This window comes from Sylvia atricapilla, chromosome 14, assembly GCF_009819655.1.
Source record: "Sylvia atricapilla isolate bSylAtr1 chromosome 14, bSylAtr1.pri, whole genome shotgun sequence".
Classification (NCBI taxonomy): domain Eukaryota; kingdom Metazoa; phylum Chordata; class Aves; order Passeriformes; family Sylviidae; genus Sylvia; species Sylvia atricapilla.
In genome coordinates this window covers 18,702,957-18,726,346 of record NC_089153.1, presented here as the reverse complement: position 1 = coordinate 18,726,346, position 23,390 = coordinate 18,702,957, and the positions used below count along the sequence as shown (strand labels likewise).

At 57.9% G+C, this 23,390-nt stretch overlaps 2 protein-coding genes across 2 annotated transcripts in view; both read right to left on the bottom strand.

Annotated features, from left to right (window-relative positions):
* TCERG1 (transcription elongation regulator 1) overlaps positions 1-7,179 on the bottom strand; it is a 30,020-nt gene extending 22,841 nt beyond the window's left edge. The window contains 5 exon segments of the mRNA XM_066329460.1: positions 351-593; positions 3,123-3,360; positions 3,458-3,610; positions 6,018-6,243; positions 7,099-7,179. Of these exon segments, the coding sequence (XP_066185557.1) occupies positions 351-593; positions 3,123-3,360; positions 3,458-3,610; positions 6,018-6,243; positions 7,099-7,169 (931 nt within the window). The 5' untranslated portion in view covers positions 7,170-7,179.
* Positions 7,180-15,280: 8,101 nt separating this feature from the next.
* On the bottom strand, positions 15,281-23,072 carry POU4F3 (POU class 4 homeobox 3). The gene is made up of 3 exons (XM_066329459.1): positions 22,943-23,072; positions 16,714-17,348; positions 15,281-16,435 (listed from the first exon to the last, which is right to left on the bottom strand). Exons 2-3 carry the CDS (start codon positions 16,831-16,833, stop codon positions 15,584-15,586), a joined length of 972 nt encoding a protein of 323 aa, XP_066185556.1. The 5' UTR covers positions 16,834-17,348; positions 22,943-23,072; the 3' UTR covers positions 15,281-15,583.
* Positions 23,073-23,390: the final 318 nt, after the last annotated feature.

Genomic DNA, 23,390 nt, shown 5'->3' with positions numbered 1-23,390 from the left:
TGCTCATCCACACCCCAGTGAATATTTATGCACAAGACTTAAGGTCTAAATCAAGTAAGTAGAAAAAAATTAAAGCAATATCGCAATTAGTAAAATAGAGTGCTCAATATTCTCAGTTAAACAATACATGTTCAAACGCAGCTGTTTTCTGCCAAGTATAGCAAGGAACTAGAAGTCCAAAAAATATATGTTCTTTGTTAATTAAAAAGTCTGTCTGCTAACCCTGAATTCTTTCAGAGATACTCTGAGGAGAGGATCCAGGCAAGTTCTGTACACAGTGGACACATGAGTGCAAACAACTGACAACATGGACATGTAGCAGACAAGACAATTACAGTTTGCCAATTTACCTGGAAGTGGAATAGGCATGCCAGGAAGGGGGACACGAAATGGAGGTACCATTACTGGTGGAAAAGCAGGAATTGCTGCAGTTGGTTGAGGTACTGCATGAGGAACTGCAGGAGGCAATGTCTGTGGGACTGGCTGGGGTACAGTCTGCACAGGTGTAGCAGAAGGAGCAGAGGTTGAAACACTGACTGATGGTGTGGCAACTGAAACACCCGAACTCGGGGTCTGGTCTTGTGTGGTAGGTGCTGATAAAAAAACACAAAGAACACCTTGTATCTTAGACACTGCAATATACTGCTGCAAACATACTGGCGCTCTGTTTCCCCGTACGTAGCAGGTATGCTCAGATATAACCAGCAGGAGGACGCTCCTGGACAAAAAATACTTTGCCTTCTCTGGAACATTAAATATTCACAAAGAAAGTCAATTTCCAAATTCGATTTGTCCCATTCTTTACACCTAACATGTCTCTACAGCAGTAGCAGGGCTGTATCAAAGGACAAGCACAGGCTGAAATGAGGTTCTGTTCTGTTCAGAGAAACAGAAAGGGAGCATTACAGCAAGTTTCCAATGGCAACAGGCTGTCCTTGTGTTACATGAACACAGGTTCTGCTTTTAACAGCAGCAGCACATGCATGACAGCAGTCTGCCTTAAACTATGCTGGGCTGTGCCCCTAGAACAGGAAAATGTCAATAAAAATGCGTAAATAAGCAAGGAAAAGGAAAATACTTTTCCTCAAGAGCTGCAAGAATTTTTTTGGTCTTCAGTGCCTCCCAGCAGGAAAACACATAACTGGCATTCAGTTGTATAATCCTTGCAGCATGACTGGTTTCAATTTCAAATTGTTTTAATTGGGAGCAAACAGTCTCACAGCACAGGCCAACAGGAACTTGAGACAAGTCTGCTCAAACTTGCAAACTCACTCTGTAAGATTTGGTGCAGAGGAGAAGGGAAAAACAAAAAAAATAAAGAAACTACACCAATTTACAGCCATATTCTAATGGGCACACTGCATTTTCTATTACTACCAGAAACATTCCAAACAACATACCAGTATTAGCATATTTAAATAAAGATTTCTGATATTTCGATAAGCGTTTCAGAAAGAGTAAAAGTTCTCAGCAGTGCCTAACATTTAGGGAAACAGAGCAGACAGTCAGTATGTGATTTGTAAGACCTAAGTCAAATCAGTACAAGGCAAGAATGAAGCTCAGCCAGAAGTCTCCAGGGTTTTTTTACAGGCCAAGTCTAAGAGTTATAGAAGTATTTTAAATTATAAAATTTCATCACCTAGGCACAGACACCAACAGTAACATTTCTTAAAAGCAAAGACAAAGTTTAGCAGATAGAACAAGTAGAAGTGGAACAGATTGTCAGCATTCAACATTAGGAAATTCAAGTTCAGAGAAGGTGCATAAAGTGCTGGTCCCAAAGCACACAAGGTCTCCCCAGCCTGACACTGTCAGGAGCTAACACTTACCTCCCACTTGCTTGTTACTCAGCACAACAATCAGAGCAGACCATAGCTCAACACAGTGAATTAACACCATATGAGCTCCCTTCAAATTAAACAAAAGCCCTGAAATGCTTTGAGCAATAAAAGTTCCTTGCTGCTCTAATGACATGTCCTCCCTCCAGCCTTAATGAAAGCAGAATTGGATGGTTACCTAAATTTGACTGCCTTTCACACAGACATTCTGAAGTTCAGGTTAAATGGTGAGTTAAGGCTTGACTTGTCTCATCTGTTAGAGGAAAAAGATGAATTCCAGAGAATGCAACTCTACCCCGGAGCAGGAGCTGGAACAGTCCCCCTGCTGCACACTCTGTGGCCTGGCTCAGTACACACATCTGAGCCAGTGCAGCTACAACGCCCACTGTCCCAGTGCCAGATTCCTGCTCAGCACCACTGCTGTCTGTCTGTGGCCCTTCATGCAAGACAGGATGCTCTCTGAGCTGCTCCTCCCCCTGCACACCTGGCTCTGGGCAGGGGACTGACCTGGCTCACTGTCTGCTGTTGGCACACTCACAGCAGACAGACCCACAGCACCCAGCACACACCTCTGTGGACATGCACTGAGGCACTGGGCAGCACACACGTGCCAAAGCACAGTGCAAACCATGCTGCTGTGTGCACAGCCATGCATTTATGGGCATGCTCATAAATTCAGTCCCCTTTCCTTAGTTGGAGAACTCCTACAAGCAAAGGCTCAGTCCATGGAAGAAGCAGTAATCTCCAGACTACCATTCAGAAGTCATAAATGAACAAAAATAGACCCTTTACTTTTCCTCTTTGTGGAACTCTACAAAATAGGATCTGAGAAGGCTTAGGCAGAAGAATAATGCTAATAAAAGTAATACAACAAAGAAACTCTATTCTGTAATCAACCAGTGCTCACGGACCAGCAGCTCTGAGACCGGACCTACAGAAACAGATGCCATGGAGAAAATGAGGAAACTGCTACAGCTAAACTCCTACCTTAGATCAACGTTTCTTGTGAAACGTTTTCAAAAACAATTTAGCTCTATCTGTAGTCAAAAGGAAATAGATGTGTAATAGCTCTGAGATGATGTGATAACAGCAGAAGAAAAATACACAAAGACCTGAAGAATTCTTTTGAGACTGGGGAGAAAAAAAGTCGGCATGCAAGGTTCTTCCGGACTAAACACTGTACTTTAAATTCACGCTCCATGCTGGAACAACTTTGTCCTGAACACCCAGGCTTTGCTGCAGCAGTTCCCCATGCAGCACCCCCCCACGTGCCCCAGTACTCACTGGAGTTGGTCTGGGACACGGAGGTGGCCGTGGTGGTGGTGGAGGTGGTGGAGGACTGTGTGCTGGAGGAGGTGGATGGAGACGCTGCAGACGCAGGGCTGCTGGTGGTGGGGGTGGAGGCCCCCACGGCCTGGGCCTGGGCGGCCAGCATGGGCGTCAGCTCTGACTGCTGGATGACCTTGACCCCGTCCGGCTTCGTCCACGCCGACTCCCGCGTCCGCGCGTTGTAGAAATACACCTGCAGCAGAGAGGGGCCAGGGTCACAGCACAGCTCCCTGCAGGGAACTCCCGCTGCCTGCCCCGTGCCCAGGCCTCCCGGCGGGCACCCAGCTCACCTTCCCATCCGGAGTTTTGTTCTCTACCCAGATCTCCTCGGCTGGGGGCATTGCTGGTGTTCCCGGCGCAGAGACCGGCGGCATTCCTGGAGGGAACATCATACCAGGAGGTGGTGGCATGCTACCCATGGGAGGAGGCATAAATGGTGGTCTCTAAAGGCATATAATAACAATAATGATGATAACGATAACAACAATATCATTTCAAGCAGTTTTCCTTTCTTAGAGAACCAACAGACACTACAGCAGCAGTAAGGACAGCTGTGCCAGGCTTGGAAGCTTCTCTAACAATCCAGCACTCCCAGTTCAGGGAATGTGCCTCCTGCCAACCCCCCACCCGTGGCAGAACAGTTGAAGCCAACACTTCACTTCTGAGATGAAAACATCAAGGCACCTGAAGAAGGTGGCATGAACAGAAGTGTGGTCAAAGGAAAGTCCAAAAGTCCTCTCCTGAAAAGGAGAAAATACCTCAATGCAAGGAAGAGAAAGAATGGAAGAGCTGTTCCCAAATAGCTGCTGTTCAGACATCCCCATCTGTGAACCAAACACCCCAGAAACCCAATGACCCTGCCGGGAAAGAAATGTTAAAAAATCCTAAACTTCAAGTAAGCATCCAGTTTGTCAGCACAGATGAGCGGTGGGCTTAATTAAAATCCATTACACTCCTAAATTTCCCACTAACTAAAATTCTAACTAATGCCAATTAAAATAAAAAATAAGATGAAATTACATGTTCATTACTGCATGATAAGAAATCCTGACCTGTCCTGCATACATTTACCTAAAAGCCTGAACACTCAAAGTACATTCAGTTCTTTCATTTCACTTGTTTACTTGGACTGTTTGAAATTCCCTACATGCAACAAGTACATTGAACACTTCCCTGTAAAAACAGTTGACAAAACCCACCAAATTCTTTAGCTTACTCTGCAAACACCCACAAGAGCCCTACTTGTCCCCATCACCCTAGCTGTGACTGAGTGCCAGCCCCGAGTGCCACCATCACCCCAGCGAGGCTGGGACAGCCCCGGACACCCCATGCCACAGGGAGGGGGTGGCTCAGTGACAAGTTGCACACGTGGGCTCTGCACCCACAGCTGCAGCTGTACCCCTGGCAGCTGCCATGAACTTGGCTTCTGTTGAGAGCTGCACTGAGATCCAAATTTCTGCTCTAAGAGTGGTATTTTAAACTGCTCTTTAAATCCACATACCGAACTAGTAATGATTATTTGCATTAAATACTACTAAAAAAGGAAGCCAAGAGTGCATGGATGGGATTCTGCACAAACAACAAAAGCCCTCAACTCAACTGCAGCCTGCCTTTCCTCCCTTGCTCCTCCCTGGCAGCTCTTGCACCTGCTACACCGGGAGCTTCCTCTTTCTTGCTCTTACAACCTGCACAAAGAATCCAGTGAGAAGCCCACTTTCCACCTGCTACAGCTGCTTTCCCCAGTGCAGAAGTACAGTCACATGGGCAGTCCATGTCAGGTGTGCAGCCAGGGTCCCAGCACAGCCTGAGCCCTGCCCTGAGCAGAGCTCCTCTATTCTGACCCGATTCTGATGGGCCCTTCCCCATCACAGCTGGCTGGGCACTGGGCAGGGGGCAAAGCCCAGCCTCAGCGTGGGGCACAGCACAGAGGCAGCACAGCCTGAGACACACAGGCACGGTGCTGCTGAGGAGCTGCAGAGCTCACAGCCAGTGTGACAGCTGGGAGCAGCAGCACTCCCTGGATGGAAATCAAACACAGAAATCACGGAGACACCCACAGCCAGCCCTGGGATCCAAAGTAACTCTGGTTGGTTCTTCAAACTGTAATTACAAATAGCGGATTTAATCCACTATTTACAGCCTGTGGTACCATTCAGCTCCTCACCCTGCCCACAGGGCACTTACACTGCCCTAATGGGAAGGCACCCCCACAAAGCAACTAAATAACAGCTCAAGGCAATTAGAACAAGCCATTCATTTCTCATTCACAAAGGTGCTGTCCCTTGCAAACTGTTCAGGCCTCAGAAAAACAAAGAAAAGACCTAAAACCATCAATCAATTTAGCAGTGGAGGAGCTGAGCAGAAGCTGTATTTGCACACCACAGGTATGCAGTGGTGTGTAACACCACACCTGAGCTCTGTGTTCTCCTCTTGCCTCGCTGTTTCCTTCACCCATTTCAACGTCCATTCTCATACTATTTCCACACAATCACAGAGTCAATCACATTGGAAAAGACCTCCCATACCATCGATCCAACCTATGTCCAATCCCCACCCTGTCACCCAGCCCAGAGCACTGAGTGCCACATCCCGTCATTCCCTGTACACCTACAGGATGGAGACTCCAGCACCACCCTGAGCCTCCTTTTGTCCAGACTGAACCCTACGAGATCCCTCAGCTGCTCTCAGCAGACCTGTGCTCCAGACTCTCTCCAGACCAGCTTTACTGCCCTTCTCTGGATACGCTGGTCCTTCCTGGAACTGAGGGACCCACAACCAGACACTTGCACGTGTCCAAACTTAACTACAACTCCCTGAATCCCAGGTAACCAACACCAGGGAATTCCTTACCTGTAGGTGTGGAGGCCCCATGGGCGGGGGGATCCCCCCCGGCGGCGGCATCGGGGGCATGCTGGGGTCGAAGGGGGGTCTGCCGAAGGGGGGCCGGGGCGGCGGAGGAGGGCCCCGCATCATGCCGAAGGGCGGGGGCGGCCGCAGGAGGGGCGGGGGGCCCCGCAGCACGGCGCTGGGAGGGGGCGCGGGGCCGCGGAACCGCAGCGCCTGCTGCTGAGCCATCCTGCGGAGAGAGAGGGACACGGGGAACACGGGTCACTGCCACCTGCTGCTGCCAGGTAGGGAAACCAGCTGTGACAAGGGAAAAACCCAACAAACACCAACGGGGTGTGCAAAACACGTCGTGTTTGAGCGGGTAATGTCAAGCGTGCAACTATTTCAAGGTGTTTTTCCGCTTCACAGTTCAACGTTATTAGTGGTCAACGACCTTCTCGTGAAAATGGATAACCAGAGCTGGGATGGGGTATGCGGCCACTGGGAAGCGCATCCTTCTTTATGTACCAAAGCCCGCTGAGCACGACCCGGTGCTCTGACTCCTGCCTGCAGGTCCGGCCCGAGCCTCTCCAGCCGGTCGTGCCCGGTGCTGTCGGTTCTGCAGCACCGGGGACTGCCAGCAGCTCCCGCGTCCCTCGTAGGTGGGACCCGGGGCAGGGCCCTGCCCGAGCGCCGCTGCCCCCGCGCTGAGCCACCCGGCCCTCCGCACGGCCTCTCAGAAAGACCTTCGCCTTCAGCACCAGGAGAAGCTCCTCTGCGGCTGTGGGGGGACAATTTTACCCACCGCTGAGGGCAGTGCAATACAATGGTCGCATAAGGGCTCAGACTCGAAAAAATTGAAGGTTAGGAGACGGTGAGTGACGGCAGGGTCTATCCGCACTCCGAAGGGACCTCCCGGCGCCCGGTCCCACGCCCGAGAGGGGCCCTGGCCCGGTGAGCGGGAACAGGGCCCGTCCCGCCGCACGCGGGGCCAAGAATGGACGTCGGAGAGCTCCCGCCGGCCCAGCTGCCCCGCCCCGCCCCACCCGGCCCCGCCCCAGCTCTCCCGGCAGCCCGGCCCCGGCCCGGCCTCGGCCCGCCGTACCGGAGGTCGGTGCCGAAGCGCTCGCCCGCCGCCGCCTCCCCGTCGCCGCCGCCGCCGCCCCGCTCCGCCATGGCCGCCACCGTCGCGCGCACCCGCCCCGCCCCTCGCGGGCCCCGCCGCACCCCATTGGCCGCCACTCCCGTCCGTCAGCGCGCGCGAAGACAAGCCCGCCCCGCCATTGGCCGCCGCGCCCGCCGCCTTTGACTGGGGGGAGCCGGGCGCGCTGCGATTGGCTGAGCACGGGCGGCCCGCGCCTCTCGCGCCTGGGGTCACGTGAGGCGCGACCCGGGGAGGGAACCGGAAGTGGCTCACGCCGTGAGGGGAAGGGGAGGAGCGGCATCCAATTAGCGGTCGGGACCACATGAGCCAATCACCGCCCGCAGCCGGCGATGGGCGCCCACCCCAAACCACACAGGGAATGCCCCGCCTCGTGACGTCACGGAGCCAATTAACGATCCCCGAGCGGCGAGCCCGGGGCCGCTAGAGGGCGCTGTGCGCGCAGGGGGTCCGGGGGATTCTGGGGATGCGGGTATCCGGGGGGATCCCGGGAATCCGGGGGATTCTGGGCATGCGGGGTATCCGGGGGGATCCCGGGAATCCGGGGGATTCTGGGGATGCGGGTATCCGGGGGGATCCCGGGGACTCTGGGGATTCTGGGGATGCGGGTATCCGGGGGGATCCCGGGAATCCGGGGGATTCTGGGCATGCGGGATATCCAGGGGGATCCCGGGGACTCTGGGGATTCTGGGGATTCGGGGTATCCGGGGGGATCCCGGGAATCCAGGGGATTCTGGGGATGCGGGTATCCGGGGGGATCCCGGGAATCCGGGGGATTCTGGGCATGCGGGGACTCCGGGGGGATCCCGGGAATCCAGGGGATTCTGGGGATGCGGGTATCCGGCGGAGGGTCCCGGGAATCCGGGGGATCCGAGGATCCGGGGCACTTTGGGGGATCCGGGGTATCCCGGGATCTGGGGTATCCGGGGCGCTCTGGAGGATCCGGGGATCCGGGGGGTCCCGAGACTCCGGGCGATGCGGGGAATCGGGCACCGGGGGAACGGGAGGAAGAACGGGGGAAGCACCGCCGGGCTGCGCCCGCCCTGTCCCGGGTGCCCATGACCGACACCCCGGGCACGGGGACAGCGGCTGCTCCGGGGGACACTGGGCGGCCCCGGCTGGGCAGCGACACTAGGACAGCCCCGGAGTTCGGGGTGAGCTCCGCGGTGACCGCTGCCACCCCGGGAGCTCAGAGTTTGGAACGGGCGGGACATCAAACGCTGCCGGCAGCTGCGGCGCCCGCTGCGAGGAGCGGCCGAATGGCGGAGAGCAGGGACACGGTGTCCCCGGGACAGCACAATGTCCCCCCTGTCCCTCCTGTGGCGGGAGGGCACCAGAGCCTCACTGGCCATCAGGCCTTTCCATCTTCTAACTGGTTTTGTCATCCCACATTTCCCATTCCTCTCCAACTCTCAATAAAAAGATCTGTCTTTCTTAGACAAAGAAAATAAGGAATTTCTGGGGGGCCTTTTGGCGCTGCTGAGCCACGGACACTTCTACACAGTTCGACTGCTCTGCTGGGGTCTTTATTCATGTGTTTTGCTTGAAGTAGCTGCCCCTTTGAGGACCTGGGACAGGTCAGCGGGTGCTGGGACTCCCGGGAGCCTGTGTCCTGCTCCATCCCGGCGTGTCCTGTCCCATCCCAGCGTGTCCTGCTCCATCCCGCCATGTCCTGCTCCATCCCGGTGTGTCCTGCTCCATCCCGCCGTGTCCTGCTCCATCCCGGCATGTCCTGCTCCATCCCTACATGTCCTGCTCCATCCCGCCGTGTCCTGCTCCATCCCGCCGTGTCCTGCCCCGTGCCCGGGCTGGCAGCAGGTCAGGGGACCGCAGTGTGACAGGGTGAGGGGCACAGCGCCTGCTCTGCCCTGCCAGGGGCAGGAGATGGAGTCACTGGGTGTCCCTGCCGCCCTGTCCCCACCGCAGCCACCGCACCAACACTTTCTCATGGCAGAGATTAAAACCGCTGTTGCCCACGAGTGCTCAAATCCTCCGCACGCGGTGGGGCTGCCTGTCTTCCACGCATCTTTCATCCTCTTTTTATCTCCCGTTCCAGGGTTGTCTCCATGTTTTATTGATGTCAAGCTAGCAGGCGGGAGCAGCTGCAGGGCCCTCTCCCAGGTTCGGGGGGGCTGGCACTGCTTCTGTACCCCAGCCCCCTCACCTTTGTGTTCTCAAAACGTTCCAGTCAGGAATTCTCAGGCTGCAGCTCCTTCAGGAGTTAATGGTGAGCTGCAAAACACGAGTCATTTTGACGAATCTGCTGGCAGCTCCGTGTGCTGCAGGACGTGGCTCTTGGCAGCAGTGCAATTTACTGTGATTGATATGCACTTCCCTGGATTTCACTGAAACCAGGAATTCCAGTGGCTCAATTTGCTGTTTGCCTGGACACCCATCCTGACTCCCAGTGGGCTCTGGGGGTGCAGGTGTGAGGGCACTGACCAGCAGGTTGTTAATGCCCTCTGGAAGCCGTGGCACTGCTCCTGGAGCTGGGAGGGTGTTGTTGGCCATGTTCCTTGGGGAACGGGGCTGTGGCAAGCACTGGAGCCTGGGGAAATCCCTCCAGGGAATCCCAAACCCGCACCCACTGCAGAGCCAGTGGATCTGCTGATGGAATTCTGCAAATGGAATGGCTGTGGGTACACTGGGTGTCCAGGCAGTTCCCCAGAGGAGTCTGTAGCTGGGACCCCCACTGCAGCCTTGGTTCCCCCGTCCCTCCTGCCAATCCTCCCCACACCTGCTGTTCCCTGGCTGGAAAGCTGCTGGCCATGCTCTGCCAGATACCAGCACAGAGCTGCTGTGCTGCTGTCATTGCTGCTGCTGTTGCTCCAGAAAATGTTCCCAGGGAGGTTTTAAACTGGGAACCTTTTCAAATATTTGGATCTCTGTAGTTTTTTAAAAACCCTCTGTGTTTGTGACACAGAAGTCTGACTTCTCTGCCGAGCATATGGGAAAGAGTCCTGAAACCCCACAGTGTGGATGTTCCTTCTCAAACCTTCCCACGTTCCTTTTCATCCTCCTTGCAGCTCTGTGCCACGAGCTGATTTCAGCACCAGGGTTCCCTCTGGCACAGTGTGGCAGCCCTTGAGCAGCTCTGGGCTCCCAGTGCTGGGACTGGCCCCTGCCGGTGGAGCTGCAGCAGCCGTGGGGTTGTGTCGTCTTGGAGACAACGACATCCTGCCATTCTTTTTTAATTTTTTTCACATTTCAGGTTGAAGTATGATGACAAATTAAAAATTTTGCCCTGGGCTGTCTGCAGGGCCTGTGGGCTGCTGCGGTGCCAGCATCTGCCAGGGACAGCCCCAGATCCCGTGCTGGGGGCAGCAGTGGGGGAGGCTGTGCTGGCACCGAGGTGCTCCCACTTCCCCAGCCCCTCTCAGCTCTCTGCTGCAGGTGGGGATGAAACCCCTGTGCTCATCCCCTCCAACCATGGGCACCGTGGGGGCCGTGGCTGCTGTGCCCTGCTCGCCCTTGCAGCTGGGCTGACCCCTTCTGAGGCCATGGAGGCATCATCTGGGCCTTGTGTGGGGCCAGTGGGTCTGGGCATGATTGAAATACTGAAATTTAACACTGAAATTTAACGGGGCACCTCCCTGTCTGTGGGCACGGCACAGCACGGTGTGCTGCAGGCACGGGGCACGGAGCTCCCTGGTCTTTCCTGCATTGACATGAAAACATCCCATTTTTGTCTCTGCCTATGGGGCCTGCAGATCCCCCCTACTTGGGGAAAGGGGCTGCAGGCTCAGCCTTGGTAAGAGCAGCGGATGGGTGGGAGATCTGGAAGGTGCCCTGAGTCAGTCAGAGCAGGGGGTTGCCCAAATGAGCTGGTTGGAGGTGATGGAAAGAGCCCAGCAAAACAGAGCTCAGCCCGGTGTCTGCAGCAGGTTACCTCTTGCACCTCCTTGGCCAGAAGGGACAGCGCCGCTGGCCTGCGAGTCTTTCTGAAAGCATCGGAGCCCTGACTACATCAGCCACCGCAGAGCCGGGAGCAGGCCCGGCCCTGGAGGGCGCTCGGCCACACCTTGAAATTCTGAGAGCATCCCGAGAAAGTTCTCCTGTCTGAAACCAGCCACAGAGCTGACACTAATAGAAAAAGACCACTAAAAAGCTGTGTGATATTCTGTTCTGTTCCAGGTCCCTCTCTCCCTTGGTTGCTGCTGGCATTTTATGAAATATTGATGTGCCTAGGTGCTGCCGCTCTCCCGTTTTCTCCGCGCCGCTGCCGCGGCCGCGCCACCCCCGCGCCAGCCCGGGGAGGGCTCCGGGACAGGGAACGGGCTACGGGACGGGAAACGGGGAACGGGATGGGCTCCGGGAAGGGCTGAGAGCCGGAGCCGAGCAGCTCGGTCCCGCGGCTGGGGCTCCCGGCCGGAGCAGGCGAGGGTTTCCCACGGCTTGGAGATGCCGTGTTCTTCTCATGCGAGGCTCTTCTCCAGCTCCTGACCACGACTTCTGGTCCCCTCGAGTGCCCTCCTCCAGCCCGTTCTGCCGCGGGCTTCTCCTCCGGGCTGCCCGAGCTTCGTCCCCGGAGCTGGCGACGCTCACGGTCCGGCACAGCGGTGACCGAGCGCCACAGCGGTGACCGGCCCGGCGGTGACCGGCCCGGCGGTGACCGGCACGGCGGTGACCGGCACAGCGGTGACCGGCACGGCGGTGACCGAGCGGCACAGTGGTGACCGGCACGGCGGTGACCGGCCCGGCAGTGACCGGCACGGCGGTGACCGGCCCGGCAGTGACCGGCACGCCGGTGACCGAGCGGCACGCCGGTGACCGAGCGGCACAGTGGTGACCGGCACAGTGGTGACCGGCCCGGCGGTGACCGGCCCAGAACCGCCCCGAGCGGCCCCACAGCGCCGTTCCCCCGTCGGGAGCGGCGGCGGGGTCAGCTGAGGGGACACCCGGCAGGCTCCGTGTCCCCTCCCCGCACGACACGGGCTGGGTTGTGCTGGCGCTGCGCGACAGGGCGTGAGGGAAAGGAGATCATCCTCGGAGTGCTGCAAATGTGCCTCCTTCCCCGAGAGACCAGCGCCGCCCCGGCTCTGGGGTTAATATTTCATGAGGCTTTGGGCGGACGTGCTCTCCCGGGCCCGCAGCACGGCGGGAGGGGCCCGGCAGCGGGCAGGGGCTGCGCCGGGGACGGATCCGGGCCCTTCCAGAGGGCTGCTGCTGTCCGGAGCTCCTCGGGCTGCCCGCACTGTGGTGGACTGGAGCAGCCCTGTCCTCAGGCCTCAGCTCTGCTCTGCTGTCCTGTCTCCGCAATGGCATCGGTGTGAAATCCCAGGATGCCGCATCTCGTGGCCAATTTGCTCAGGTTTCCTCGGCGGGGGCTAATGTGTTTTCCATGTTAATGTGCCTGCACGTGGCGTCCAGCCTGACTGCAACAAGGAGCTCCTAATCCTACATGACTGGCACACATGCCCCGTTGGCAGGGGACAGGGCTGCATGTGTCCCTGCCGCACCACTCCTCCAGTGGCTTTTGCCTGGGCTGACCTCAGATTTACAATATTTTAAGTTTCCTCACTAAAGGAGGAAGCAAACAACTTTTCCCACCCCAGTATCACTGACAAGGAAAACATTTGCTCTGTCCAAAATATTTCAGGTTCTTTCATTGCCCCCACCCCGCCCCCCGAACCCTGCTAAAGAAACTACTGGGAAAAAGCACAAAATCTCTCTTTGAAAAGTTCAGCATTGAAAGGATTGTTAAAATTTTTCCTAAGTATTTCCTTATGTCTCTAGATAAGTTATTTTGGGTGTTGAGGAATTTCAGCCTGTTGACAGCATCAGAACTTGGCCAAACCATCCTGCTGGTGTCCTCTCGGAGCCAGCCCCAGCTCCCTCTCAAGCTCCATCCCATCTGAAGTTGCTCCAGAAACGCAATCCTGTTCCAGCTGAGGGATCCCCTCTTGTTGCCTGCTCAGAATCCCCATCCCTAAACCTCCTGCCCTGTCCTGACCGAGGGAACCCAGAGCTCACGGCTCAGCTCCACCAGAAGGTGCCTGTGTGTGCCCCCACTCACACGTGCACACCTGTGCACACACACACAGAGGAACACACACACAGAGGAACACACACACACTCCTGCCAGGCCTTCAGCTATTCCCACCTGCACCACAGCACCTGCAGCCTTGCTCCAAACCCCCCAAGCTCCAGAGCCCTCTCTCCTCTCTCCCCCGTCCTCCTCACACATGCTTTTGTACATCTAGGAGCTCCCTCGGCCTCCTTGTGTTATCAGATGTGCTGCTATTGATTTCCTCCCTGCATTTGTTTTTGTTATTCATTATTAATGGGATCATTTTTCCATCCTTTGTGCATGAAGGCAAATTTTGTGTAAAAATCAATTGAGTGAGCAGCGCCAATGGCTTGTTTGGTTTTCTGTGCTTTCATCTCCTGTGCACAGGTCCCGGGAGACTGAGAGCAGGATATTAAGGAACAAGCATGGAGTGGGGAAAAAATAATAAATCAATTGTTGGTGGTTCAGAAACCGTAGGCAGGGGGTTTGCCTGCTGAGTCTCTCACACATGTACTGAGCATTTCCTAGTTCAGCAGGTTTCCCTTTCCCCTTTATCTGGGCGGTCACTGAAAGGGAATTCCCCTTCTCAGCGAATTTCACCTGCATTTTTCATTTTACCTGTGGGAGATGGGTTTGTGCACGGGGGTGTGTTTTGAAGAATCAAGTGTCCCAGGGTGGGTCCCACAGACTCACCTTGCCCAGGACAAGGAGCAGCAGCCCTCCAAGAGAATTGTGAGTCCTGATCCCCAGACACCTGGAGACACGGATGAGGCAGGGGGAGTGGGCGGGAGGGGGCTGTGACCTGCTGGCAGCTTCTCACAAACCCGGAATTCCAGGCGGTGGCTCCATCCTGCCTCCCTGGTGAACGTGTTGGAGGTGAGGAGGAGCTCACAGGAGCTGCTCTGTGGGACGGTGGCCGCGGGTTTGGGAAAGTTCGTTTAGTATTTGTTTTACGTCTTTAAGTCTCTCTCCAGAGCTGTGCAAAGGGACAAAGGCGGAAACGTCACAAGCCCACAAAGCTAGGTAACACCAGGAGAGCCCCAGGTAAAACAGCGGCGATCCCTTTGCCGTTGTGGGAACCAGCTCGGTGCGGTGTCCCTCCTGGAGCTGTGCAGGGACAGAGGCGGCGGCCGCCGAGCCGTGAGGGTGTTCTGCGCCGCCGGCCGGGACCGGGGCTCGGCGAGGCTCACACTGGCTTTGACCCGGCCCGGGCAGGACCCTGATCCCGTCCGAGAGCAGCGCCAGCGGTTGTTTCTGCAGGGACACAAAAGATGAGAGGCTGCGGTGCCCCGCGGCAGCGGCACAGCCTGGGATCCAGAATGGGCTGGATCTCCATTCCCGTGCCAGGAAACGCTCCCGGCCCCGCTCCCGCCGGCGACCCCCGGCCCAGGGCGGCCGTGCCCGCTCCTGCAGCCCCCGACGGCCGCGGGGCCGCTCCTCAGCCCAGGGGCAGCTCCGGGGGCACACGGAGACGAGGGAACAGACAAAAGCACTTCTTACCTGTAAAAACACGGCCCCGGAGTCCGCGGCTGCGGGAGAAGATGCCGTCGGAGTTGCCTTTCTCATACTGTGGAAGCGATTAATAGTGCGCCGCCCTTACTCTAAATTTTCAGAGCCCACCATATGATGTAATGGCATAAGGGCATTTTTTGTTAAAGGACATTTGATTGGGGGAAAAATCATTGAGGATGATTGGGAAAACGGGGTGCGAGAAAGCGTTATCCGAGAGGAAAAGGTGGATTCGTGAGATCGTTTCCTGACGGGGGAGGAGAATGAGACCCAGTTCTCAAGTTCGATGTTTGTCACTCATTGAAATGCTAAAGTGGAATATCCAGAGGAGGCTCACGCTTCTAACATTAATCTTTAATCGTTAAGGTGCTTCTGGGACTCGCAAACGAAAGCCCTTTCCCCTCCTGAACAGGTTGAGGAAGGAGCCCGCCGTGGGCTGTGCTGGGGGATGTTTCGGTTCCCCCGGGGCCGGCGGCAGCGCGGGGAGAGGCGGTGCCGTGTCCCGGGCCGTGGCCCGGCCGAGGGGCGTTTATTGAGGGTGCGATTGCTCCTGCGGGTTATTTCGGGTATTCCCGTCGGCGCTGCGGCGAGGAACGACACGTCCCGGCGGGTTGAAAAATAAAGTTTTATTAGGGAGAGGGGCTCGGGGCTCGGTCTCCGCGGCGGTTCGGGCGGGGCACAGGGGCGCGGCGGGAGCGGCTGTGCCCAGGGCGTGCCCCGGAGGCCGCGCCCGCCGCCAGCGGAGCTCGGGGACCCGCGGAATTCCCTCCGCGCCGCTTCGCTCCTCGGCTCCGCGCCCCGGCTCCTCACCCCGCCGGCCTTCGCTCCCGGGATGGCCCGGCGGGGCGGGGGGAGCTCAGGGGAGCCCGTCCTGTCCCGTGCCGTGCCGTGCCGGGGTCTGCGGGGCCGTCAGTGCACCGCCGAGTACTTCATGCGCTTCTGCTTCTGGCGCTGGTTGCAGAACCAGACTCGCACCACGTTCTTCTTGAGGTCCAGCTTCTCGGCGATGGCCGCGATCTTCTCGGCCGAGGGCCGAGGCTGCAGCGCGAAATACGCCTCCAGCGAGCGCCGCTCGGGCGCGGCGATCGAGGTCCGCCGGCGTTTGCGCTCGGTGCCCGCCGGCGGCTCGGGGCCGGCGGGGCGGGCGCGCCGGGCGGCCTCGGCGCCCTCCAGCCAGGCCTGGAGCACCGGCCGCAGCGCCGTCATGTTGTTGTGCGACAGCGTCAGCGACTCGAAGCGGCAGATCGTGCTCTGGCTGAGCGAGCCCACGCCCGGCAGCTTCAGCGCCGCCAGCGCCGCCCCCACGTCGGCCTGGGTCACCCCCAGCCGCACCCGCCGCTGCTTGAACCGCTCGGCGAAGGCCTCCAGCTCCCGCGGGTCCGCGGCGGCCCCCGGGGCGCCCCCGGGCACGGGCAGCGGCCCCGCGGCGGCGGCGGGCAGCGGCGGCGGCGGCAGCGGCGCGGGCAGCGCGGGGGGCTCGGCCAGCCCCGCCACGGCCAGAGAGGGCGACAGGTGCTCCAGCAGGTCGCCGCCGTCCAGCGCGGGGTGCGGCAGCGGGTGCGGGTGCGCGGCGAGGGCCGCGGGGTGCGGGAGGGCGGCCGCGGCGCACGGGACGCCGCTCATGGCGTGGAAGGCGGCGTCCGGCTTGAAGTGGGGGTGCAGGTGGTGGCCCTTGGCGTGGGGGGCGATGTCCGCGGCCGCCAGCGCCTCGGCGCGGGCCAGCAGGCTCTCATCGAAGCTCCCAAATATATTGCCCTGCAGCTGCGAGCGAGAGCACGCATAGCGAGGTCAGTGGGGAATTCTGTCATCTCCGCCTGAAAAACCGGCCCCGGCACCGCGGGTCCTCCCCGGAGCTCAGGTCATAAAAATTAATAGGAAGACAGCGGCCCCGCTCCGCATCGCGCGGATCAGGGGCGGGCGCGGGGGGGGGGGAGCGCGGAGCCGCGACGCGCGATGGTGCCGCCGACATGAAAAAAACATTAACCCGGTGCCTGTCAGAAAATGTGCCTCAGAGCGGTAACTGCGCCGCGTCCACGTACCTGCGGGGCCGGGAGGCAAACTCTGCGCATCGCCTCGGCGCCGGCGTGCAGGCCGGGGAACTTGTGCTCCTGGAGGGCGGCGGGCACGGCGAAGGGCTGCTTGGCGTCCATGGCCATCATCCCTGCGCGGCCCGCGGGCGGGCTGCCCCGGGCCTGGGCGCGGGGCTGCGTCTGCCCTCGGCACTGCCCGAGCCCGCGGTGTTGGATGGCAGAGCTCCCCCGGCGCCCGCCCCCGCTCCGCCGCCGCACTCATCTTACACGCTGCCCGCCCGCACGGGCCGCGCACGCGTGATGCGGGCACCGCGGGCCGGGACCCCCGGGACCCCCGGGACCCTCCGCCCCGCTCGGGGCCCGGCGCCGTCGCGGGTGTCCGGTGACCGCGTGGGACCGGGAGCGAGTCCCGCCGGGATCCCGCTCCTCCCTCGGCCGGCGGGAGCCGCGGGAAGAGCGGAGGAGCGGCCGTTTCCCCGTGGGCAAAACCCGCGGGCGGCCGTTCGGAGCGGAGGGGCCGTGCCCACACACCCACACCCGCGAGAGCCGGTCTGAAGTCGGCATTGTTCTGCTACTGTTCGGCCACTGAGCAGCCCTTTCGTTTTTGCTCTCCCGATCTTCGCGCATCTTCAAACATTACTGCACTTTGAGGGAACAGAGATGTAAATGTTTTGCAAAATTCGAAGATCTTAAGCAAAATTAAAACCCACTCCGATACTTAAAGTTTCCAAGACTTATAAGCCTCGGCAAATAGGGACCGAGAGTTGAAGGAGCTGCTGTCTGGTTTCTGACAAACGTACTCTGATGGTGGGCAGAGTAAGAAGCGATCCTGCTGTGGTGAAACGGGTTCCTTTGGGAAGCACGCACCGAGCCGAGCTCGCAGAATCAAGGGCCGGGCTGGGCTGGAAGGGACTGTCCCCGCGGGTCGGCCCGGCCGTGCGGGGAAGTGGCTGCGGCGGGACGGGACGGGACGGGACGGGACGGGACGGGACGGGACGGGACGGGACGGGACGGGACGGGACGGGACGGGAGGCGCAGCACCGCGGACAGCGCCGGGATGGGAGCGCCGGGATGGGAGCGCGGCCCCTCTGTCCCGCCCCGCCCCGGTGTCCGCTCTCTCCGGCCCTCCTCGCTCCCGTCCCGTCCCGTCCCGTCCCGTCCCGTCCCGCCCGGGGTCCGCCGCGGGGCCGGGGGCGATGGGCCGGGGCCGGGCCGGGATAGCAGCTCCCTCCCACCGGGGGGAACCGGCGCGTTGTGGCCAAGCTGCCTGCCCTGATTTATGATAAAACATTTAAAGGAAATCATTTATATTTCAGAGGCCCTAAATAGCTGCATGAAAGTTTTATCTGAAGTGGCACCGCTTTAAAGGCGGCCCTGCTTGCTGGAAGTAATTAATAGAGGGATAAATTTCAAGCCTTTGTTTTGTTTTGGTTTTAACCCTCCCTTTGTTTAGCGCTGTCTGTTAACGCCAGTAAACAAGACGATGTGAAGGGAGGATGCTCGGCCCGATTAGCGCCCGCTCGTCAAAGCCCGACTCCCCGGCCCCGGCTCCGAGGGTGTTCGCCCAAGATCGGCAGCTTTTTCCGTCTCTCTGCTGCTGCCTCGTTCTCTCCCAAGCGAGGAGCAGCTGCCGGGGGCTCCTTCTGCCGGTCCCGCTGCAGACAGCTCAGTGCCACAGCCGAGGTCACGGAGCGCGGGGCTCGGGGCTGCCGCCGCCCTCGGAGGGTCCCTGTCACACACAGCCCACCCCGGGACAACCCTCCCGGCCACCCGCCCCTCCCCCGGGCCGGGCACTGCAGCTGCCGAGCTCCCTTTAATTAATGCCGTAAAATATTGATGCTCCTGGCCCTGTCTGCTGCCATTACACCTTACAGCCAGGGGAGAGGAGTGCAAAGGATAAACAATAACAAGTTAAAGGAGCCCAGATGGTTTGCCATCAGAAACTGTCTGCAGACTCAAAGGTGTCACTGCAATAGATTTCAGAGATCATTCACCTACCTATAAATAATTAATGGCATTTCTGGAAGAAAAAACCCAAACTCATACCCTGATGAAACACTACTGGTGACTCATTGGAAATCTGAAGGCAAAAGTCGGATTAAAAGCATGTGCTATTTTATCCTTTGTCACAGTTCATGGGTTGTTATCCATTTTCCTAATACATCAAAATTTTCTGTTCTTATTTAGATTTTAATTCAAAGCTCATCACAGAGTGGTGCAAATAGGCTCTTGCTTTCATTGTATTAACTCAATTTAGTTTACAAAATATGCTGCACATGCTGACACAGGTCTGATGGGAAGTTTGAAGTAAAACCATGACTTATTTAATCCACAATTCGTGCTCCTGCTCTGGAGGCTTTGCTCCCCTCCACAGCTCACCCTGAGGTCTGGCCAGGTCTTCTTGTCGTGCCCTTGTGCTCGTCTTCACTGCAGATCTGGAAAAGAAACCCTGTTTCCAGACCTGAGTCAAGGTTTATGTGGTAAAACAACTTCTGTTGCTAAAATGCAGCCAGTTATCAAAATCATAGACTGGGGGTGGTGGGGGTTGGAAGGGATCATCACGAGGCTTTGCTGAACTTCAGGAGGTTCCGTGGGCCCACTGCTTGTGCCTGGTCCATGTGGAGGAGAGGGCTGGAGCTGGCTCTGGAAGGTTCCTCTAGGCCCTGAGCTTGCACAGCCCCTTTCCAGCAGCCCCAAGTCGAGAGGCATGCTGCACCCCGCATGATATGGTTGTTCCACTGCACAATCTGATCGAGGAAATATCTCGGGTTACCCAGACACTTAATTATTCATCAGCTAAATGGCCAAGCATCAATTACCTGGCCTGATTCTCTTATTCATTAAGGAGATTGAAGAACCCACCTTAACAGAGCAAAAAAAAGTTGCTAGAGTTACAGGAGGTGTCTGTCCCCGAGGCAGTGTGGGGCTTCCAAAGGGAAGGGTTTGGCACTGAGGAGGTCTCTGAGTCCACAGAGTGTCCCCCAGGCGCTTTTGTGGAGCTGCTCCACGGCAGGTCTGGAAGCAGCGGGCTCAGGGAGAGCAGCTGGAGGTCTGACTGTGCCCTGTGAGGGGCCACGGGGGCCTGAAAGGGATTTCTGCAGAAGAACTTGGAGGGTTAAAGGCAGGGACCAGGGCAGGACCACCACTGCTCTGGGAAGTTTTCAATACAGGTGTGGGTGGGATGGAAATGGTTTCAAAGAGCGCAGCTGGCGGTGGCATCGCAGCAAGGACTGGCTTCCTCTGCAGACAGGGAGCACCTGTGGGTCCATCCAGAGAGGGCCACCCCACACAAACCCACCCGAGAGAGCTCCAGGGGGACTGAGTATGGGCCAATTGCTGAACTTCCTCCTGACGAGAGGGAAGGGGAAGCATCTGGGGTCTGTGCATTGCTTCAGATTAAATTAGCAGTGCTTTCTCTCCTCTTCTATAATTAAAATCCAAGCAGAGCTTTGCTGGCTGCACAGGGGCTCTCAGCAGAGCCTTGAGCATGTCCTTGGCCTCGGGCAGTGGCACAGGTGGCTCCAGGGGCTGAGAGGGTGTTGGTGGGTGGTAATCCCAGAACAAACCCCAAAGCCTTTGCCATTAGCATTGTGGCCACATTAGAACACAGGAGGTGCCAAAGCCGTGCTGCAGCTTTGCTGTGCTGGAGGGCGGGCGCAGAACAAACAGCCTTGTCCAGCAGCAAGTGGAAAGCTCATTTACTTAGTTTTGAATTTTTCAGGAAACAAGATTTTGATTTGAGGTCCCAGGAAAACAGGAGGCCACTCTCTTGGGAGGGGCATCCTTTACTCATGTACATGAATTATAGAATTTGTTACTTGTATCATTCACTGACATTAAAATTGTAATAAAGGACACATCAGTCCTTGATCAGAACAAAGTCTCCCCTTCCTGCCGGAGAGGATGGGAGCAATGGGGCAGTGCTTTCCAGGGGTGGAACAGAACACTCAGCTGCCAGCAGCTTGTTATATTTGCTCCTAATTCTAGAAATACATCTAAATGCATCTAACAGAACTCGGCCACAAGAAGTTAATGAGGAACAAACATTAATCATTCATGCCCTGAAACAGTAGGTCTCCATAATGTTTTTTGCTAATCAACAGGTGAAACAGCTGTATCTTTGTCAGGGCAATCCTGGGGAGACACAGGAACAACACTGACATGCTGGACTGTCCCCAAAGCCTCACCCTCTAACTCAGTGAAAGGTGTTTGTTCCCAGCCCAGCAAAGGTGCCAGAAGAGCACCGTGAGCAGCCCTGGCCCTGCACTGCCCAGGAGCAGCATCCTCACACCCGGGGATGCTGACGGGAGGGTTTGCCCAGGGATGTCCCAGGAAGCGTGGACACAGGGAAGGTGCAGTCTGCTCCCAAAGCCAGTGAGAGCTCAGACTGTTTAAAGGCAGAGTTCGCTCCCTTTGGGCGCCGACTCCAGCAGATGGGAGGAGTTCCAGGAGCCCCCTCACTCCTCTGCGACCCGCAGGTGACCCAGAGCCACGGGAGGCAGCAAAAGGGGAGAGTGGATGGAAGTGTTGTCTGACAGAACTCTGGCCACGGGAGAGCACACAGAGGTATGTGATGCTGAGTTGACTCCAAATAATTTTCACATGAATTACTGAAGAAATGTATAATTTATCAGGGTTTAAATAAATCACAGGAGTGCTTTAAGGTTGCCGGCGCAGGACGGGCTATAATTAACTCCCACGTCACGGAGCGCGGGGCTGCTCCGGCAGCGAGCCTCAGAGGACGGGCTGCAAAAGGAATTCGCCTCCTAAAAACGAGTGACAGCAGAGCAGGGAGAGCCCCGAGCTGGGGGCGATGCTGGTGTCCCCGGGGCCCGGGCTCGTCCCCACCCCGGCGGCACGGGACAGGCCCGGGACAGGCACGGGACAGGCACGGGACAGGTCAGGGACAGGCACGGGACAGGTCAGGGACAGGCCAGGGACGGGCACGGGACAGGCACGGGACAGGCACGGGACGGGCACGGGACAGGCCAGGGACAGGCCAGGGACAGGCCAGGGACGGGCACGGGACGGGCACGGGACAGGCCAGGGACAGGCCAGGGACGGGCACGGGACGGGCACGGGACAGGCCAGGGACGGGCACGGGACGGGCACGGGACAGGCACGGGACAGGCCAGGGACAGGCCAGGGACAGGCCCGGGACAGGCCCGGGACAGGCACGGGACAGGCCAGGGACAGGCCCGGGACAGGCCAGGGACAGGCACGGGACAGGCACGGGACGGGCACGGGACAGGCCAGGGACAGGCCAGGGACAGGCCAGGGACGGGCCCGGGACGGGCACGGGACAGGCACGGGACAGGCACGGGACAGGCACGGGACGGGCACGGGACAGGCCAGGGACAGGCACGGGACAGGCATGGGACGGGCACGGGACAGGCACGGGACAGGCCAGGGACAGGCACGGGACGGGCACGGGACAGGCCAGGGACAGGCATGGGACGGGCACGGGACAGGCCAGGGACAGGCACGGGACAGGCACGGGACAGGCATTCCCGCGCCATCCCGGCGATGCCACGCCCGGGAGGTGACCCCGATGGAGCCTCTTGTCACCCACAGCTGGCGCAGGCCACTGCCGGGGACCCGCTGTCCTGACGGGTCACTGCTCCTGCCGGGGGTTCCCTCGGGCTTTGGTCACCCGCCCCAGCCCCAGCCGGACGCACCGAGCCGCTGTCATTCACGGGCTCTCTTTGGGCTTTTTTGTTTTTTTGTGGGGAAAGGGGGAAGCCCCAGGCGAAGGAGGCAGCACGGCGCAGAGGCTTCACCCTGCCCGGGCTCTCCCTGCCTGGATCCCTGCACCAGCGTCCCACAGGGACCAGCCCACCCGAGATTACCGAACAGCCATTGGAAATTATCTGTGGAATGATCCTGGGGAGAGAGAGAGAGAGTGCTCTAGTTTATGCATCTAGGTTTTGATCATCACAGCTGTAAGTCTGCCGTGGAATAAAGTGGTGGAAGCATATAAAAACCTTCAGAGAAACATCAGACAAACTTATTTTTCCCTTTTGAACACCCCTTGTGTCAGTGATCTCGTCGGTGAAGGCTCAGACGCGTTACACAACCTGCTCCCCAGGACAGAACTGGGTCCCCTGTTTCCAGAGACGAGTTAAAATTAGATTGCCACCTTTGGGAGCCCTCTCCAGGAGTTAGTGCTGTATTCCACACAGCCTCGACTGGAGACAACAAAGAGATTCTCGTCCTGACAATTACACCAACAATTTACCTTTGTGTGACTGCTCCCTTCAAACAGCTCCTGCAGACATTTGCTTCCTTCCAAGGGGCTCCAGCAGGACTGTGGCTGTGGGAAGAGCTGTCCCACCCTGCTGAACGCTGCTGCTGTGCTCAGGGAACTCTCAGACCACATTTGGAATGGCTGGGGGAAAAAAAAAACATCCAAAGCCACACACACAAATGCTACACCCCTTCCGATTTTTTATACACCCTTTTTGCATTAAAATGAATCTTAATCACTAGGAAGCAGCAAGTGCTTTGGCCACTAAACCTTTCCTGCTCCATGTCAGCATCTGTCCCCAAAGAACACTGCTGCTTCCTGCAGAACGAGGCTGTGGACAAGGCAAGGGGCTGAGGTAGACTCCAAAGTTGAACTCCTGGCACTGAGAAGGTGTCTCAAAGCCACAGCTTTGTCACGAGAGGCTCTTCAGCAGCACAGA

Excerpts from the sequence above, each read along its gene's own strand:
- POU4F3 (XM_066329459.1), bottom strand. The coding sequence starts at position 16,833 with ATGATGGCCATGGACGCCAAGCAGCCCTTCGCCGTGCCCGCCGCCCTC. Across the intron at positions 16,436-16,713 it reads TTTGCCTCCCGGCCCCGCAG|CTGCAGGGCAATATATTTGG; the intron begins GTACGTGGACGC and ends TCTCGCTCGCAG.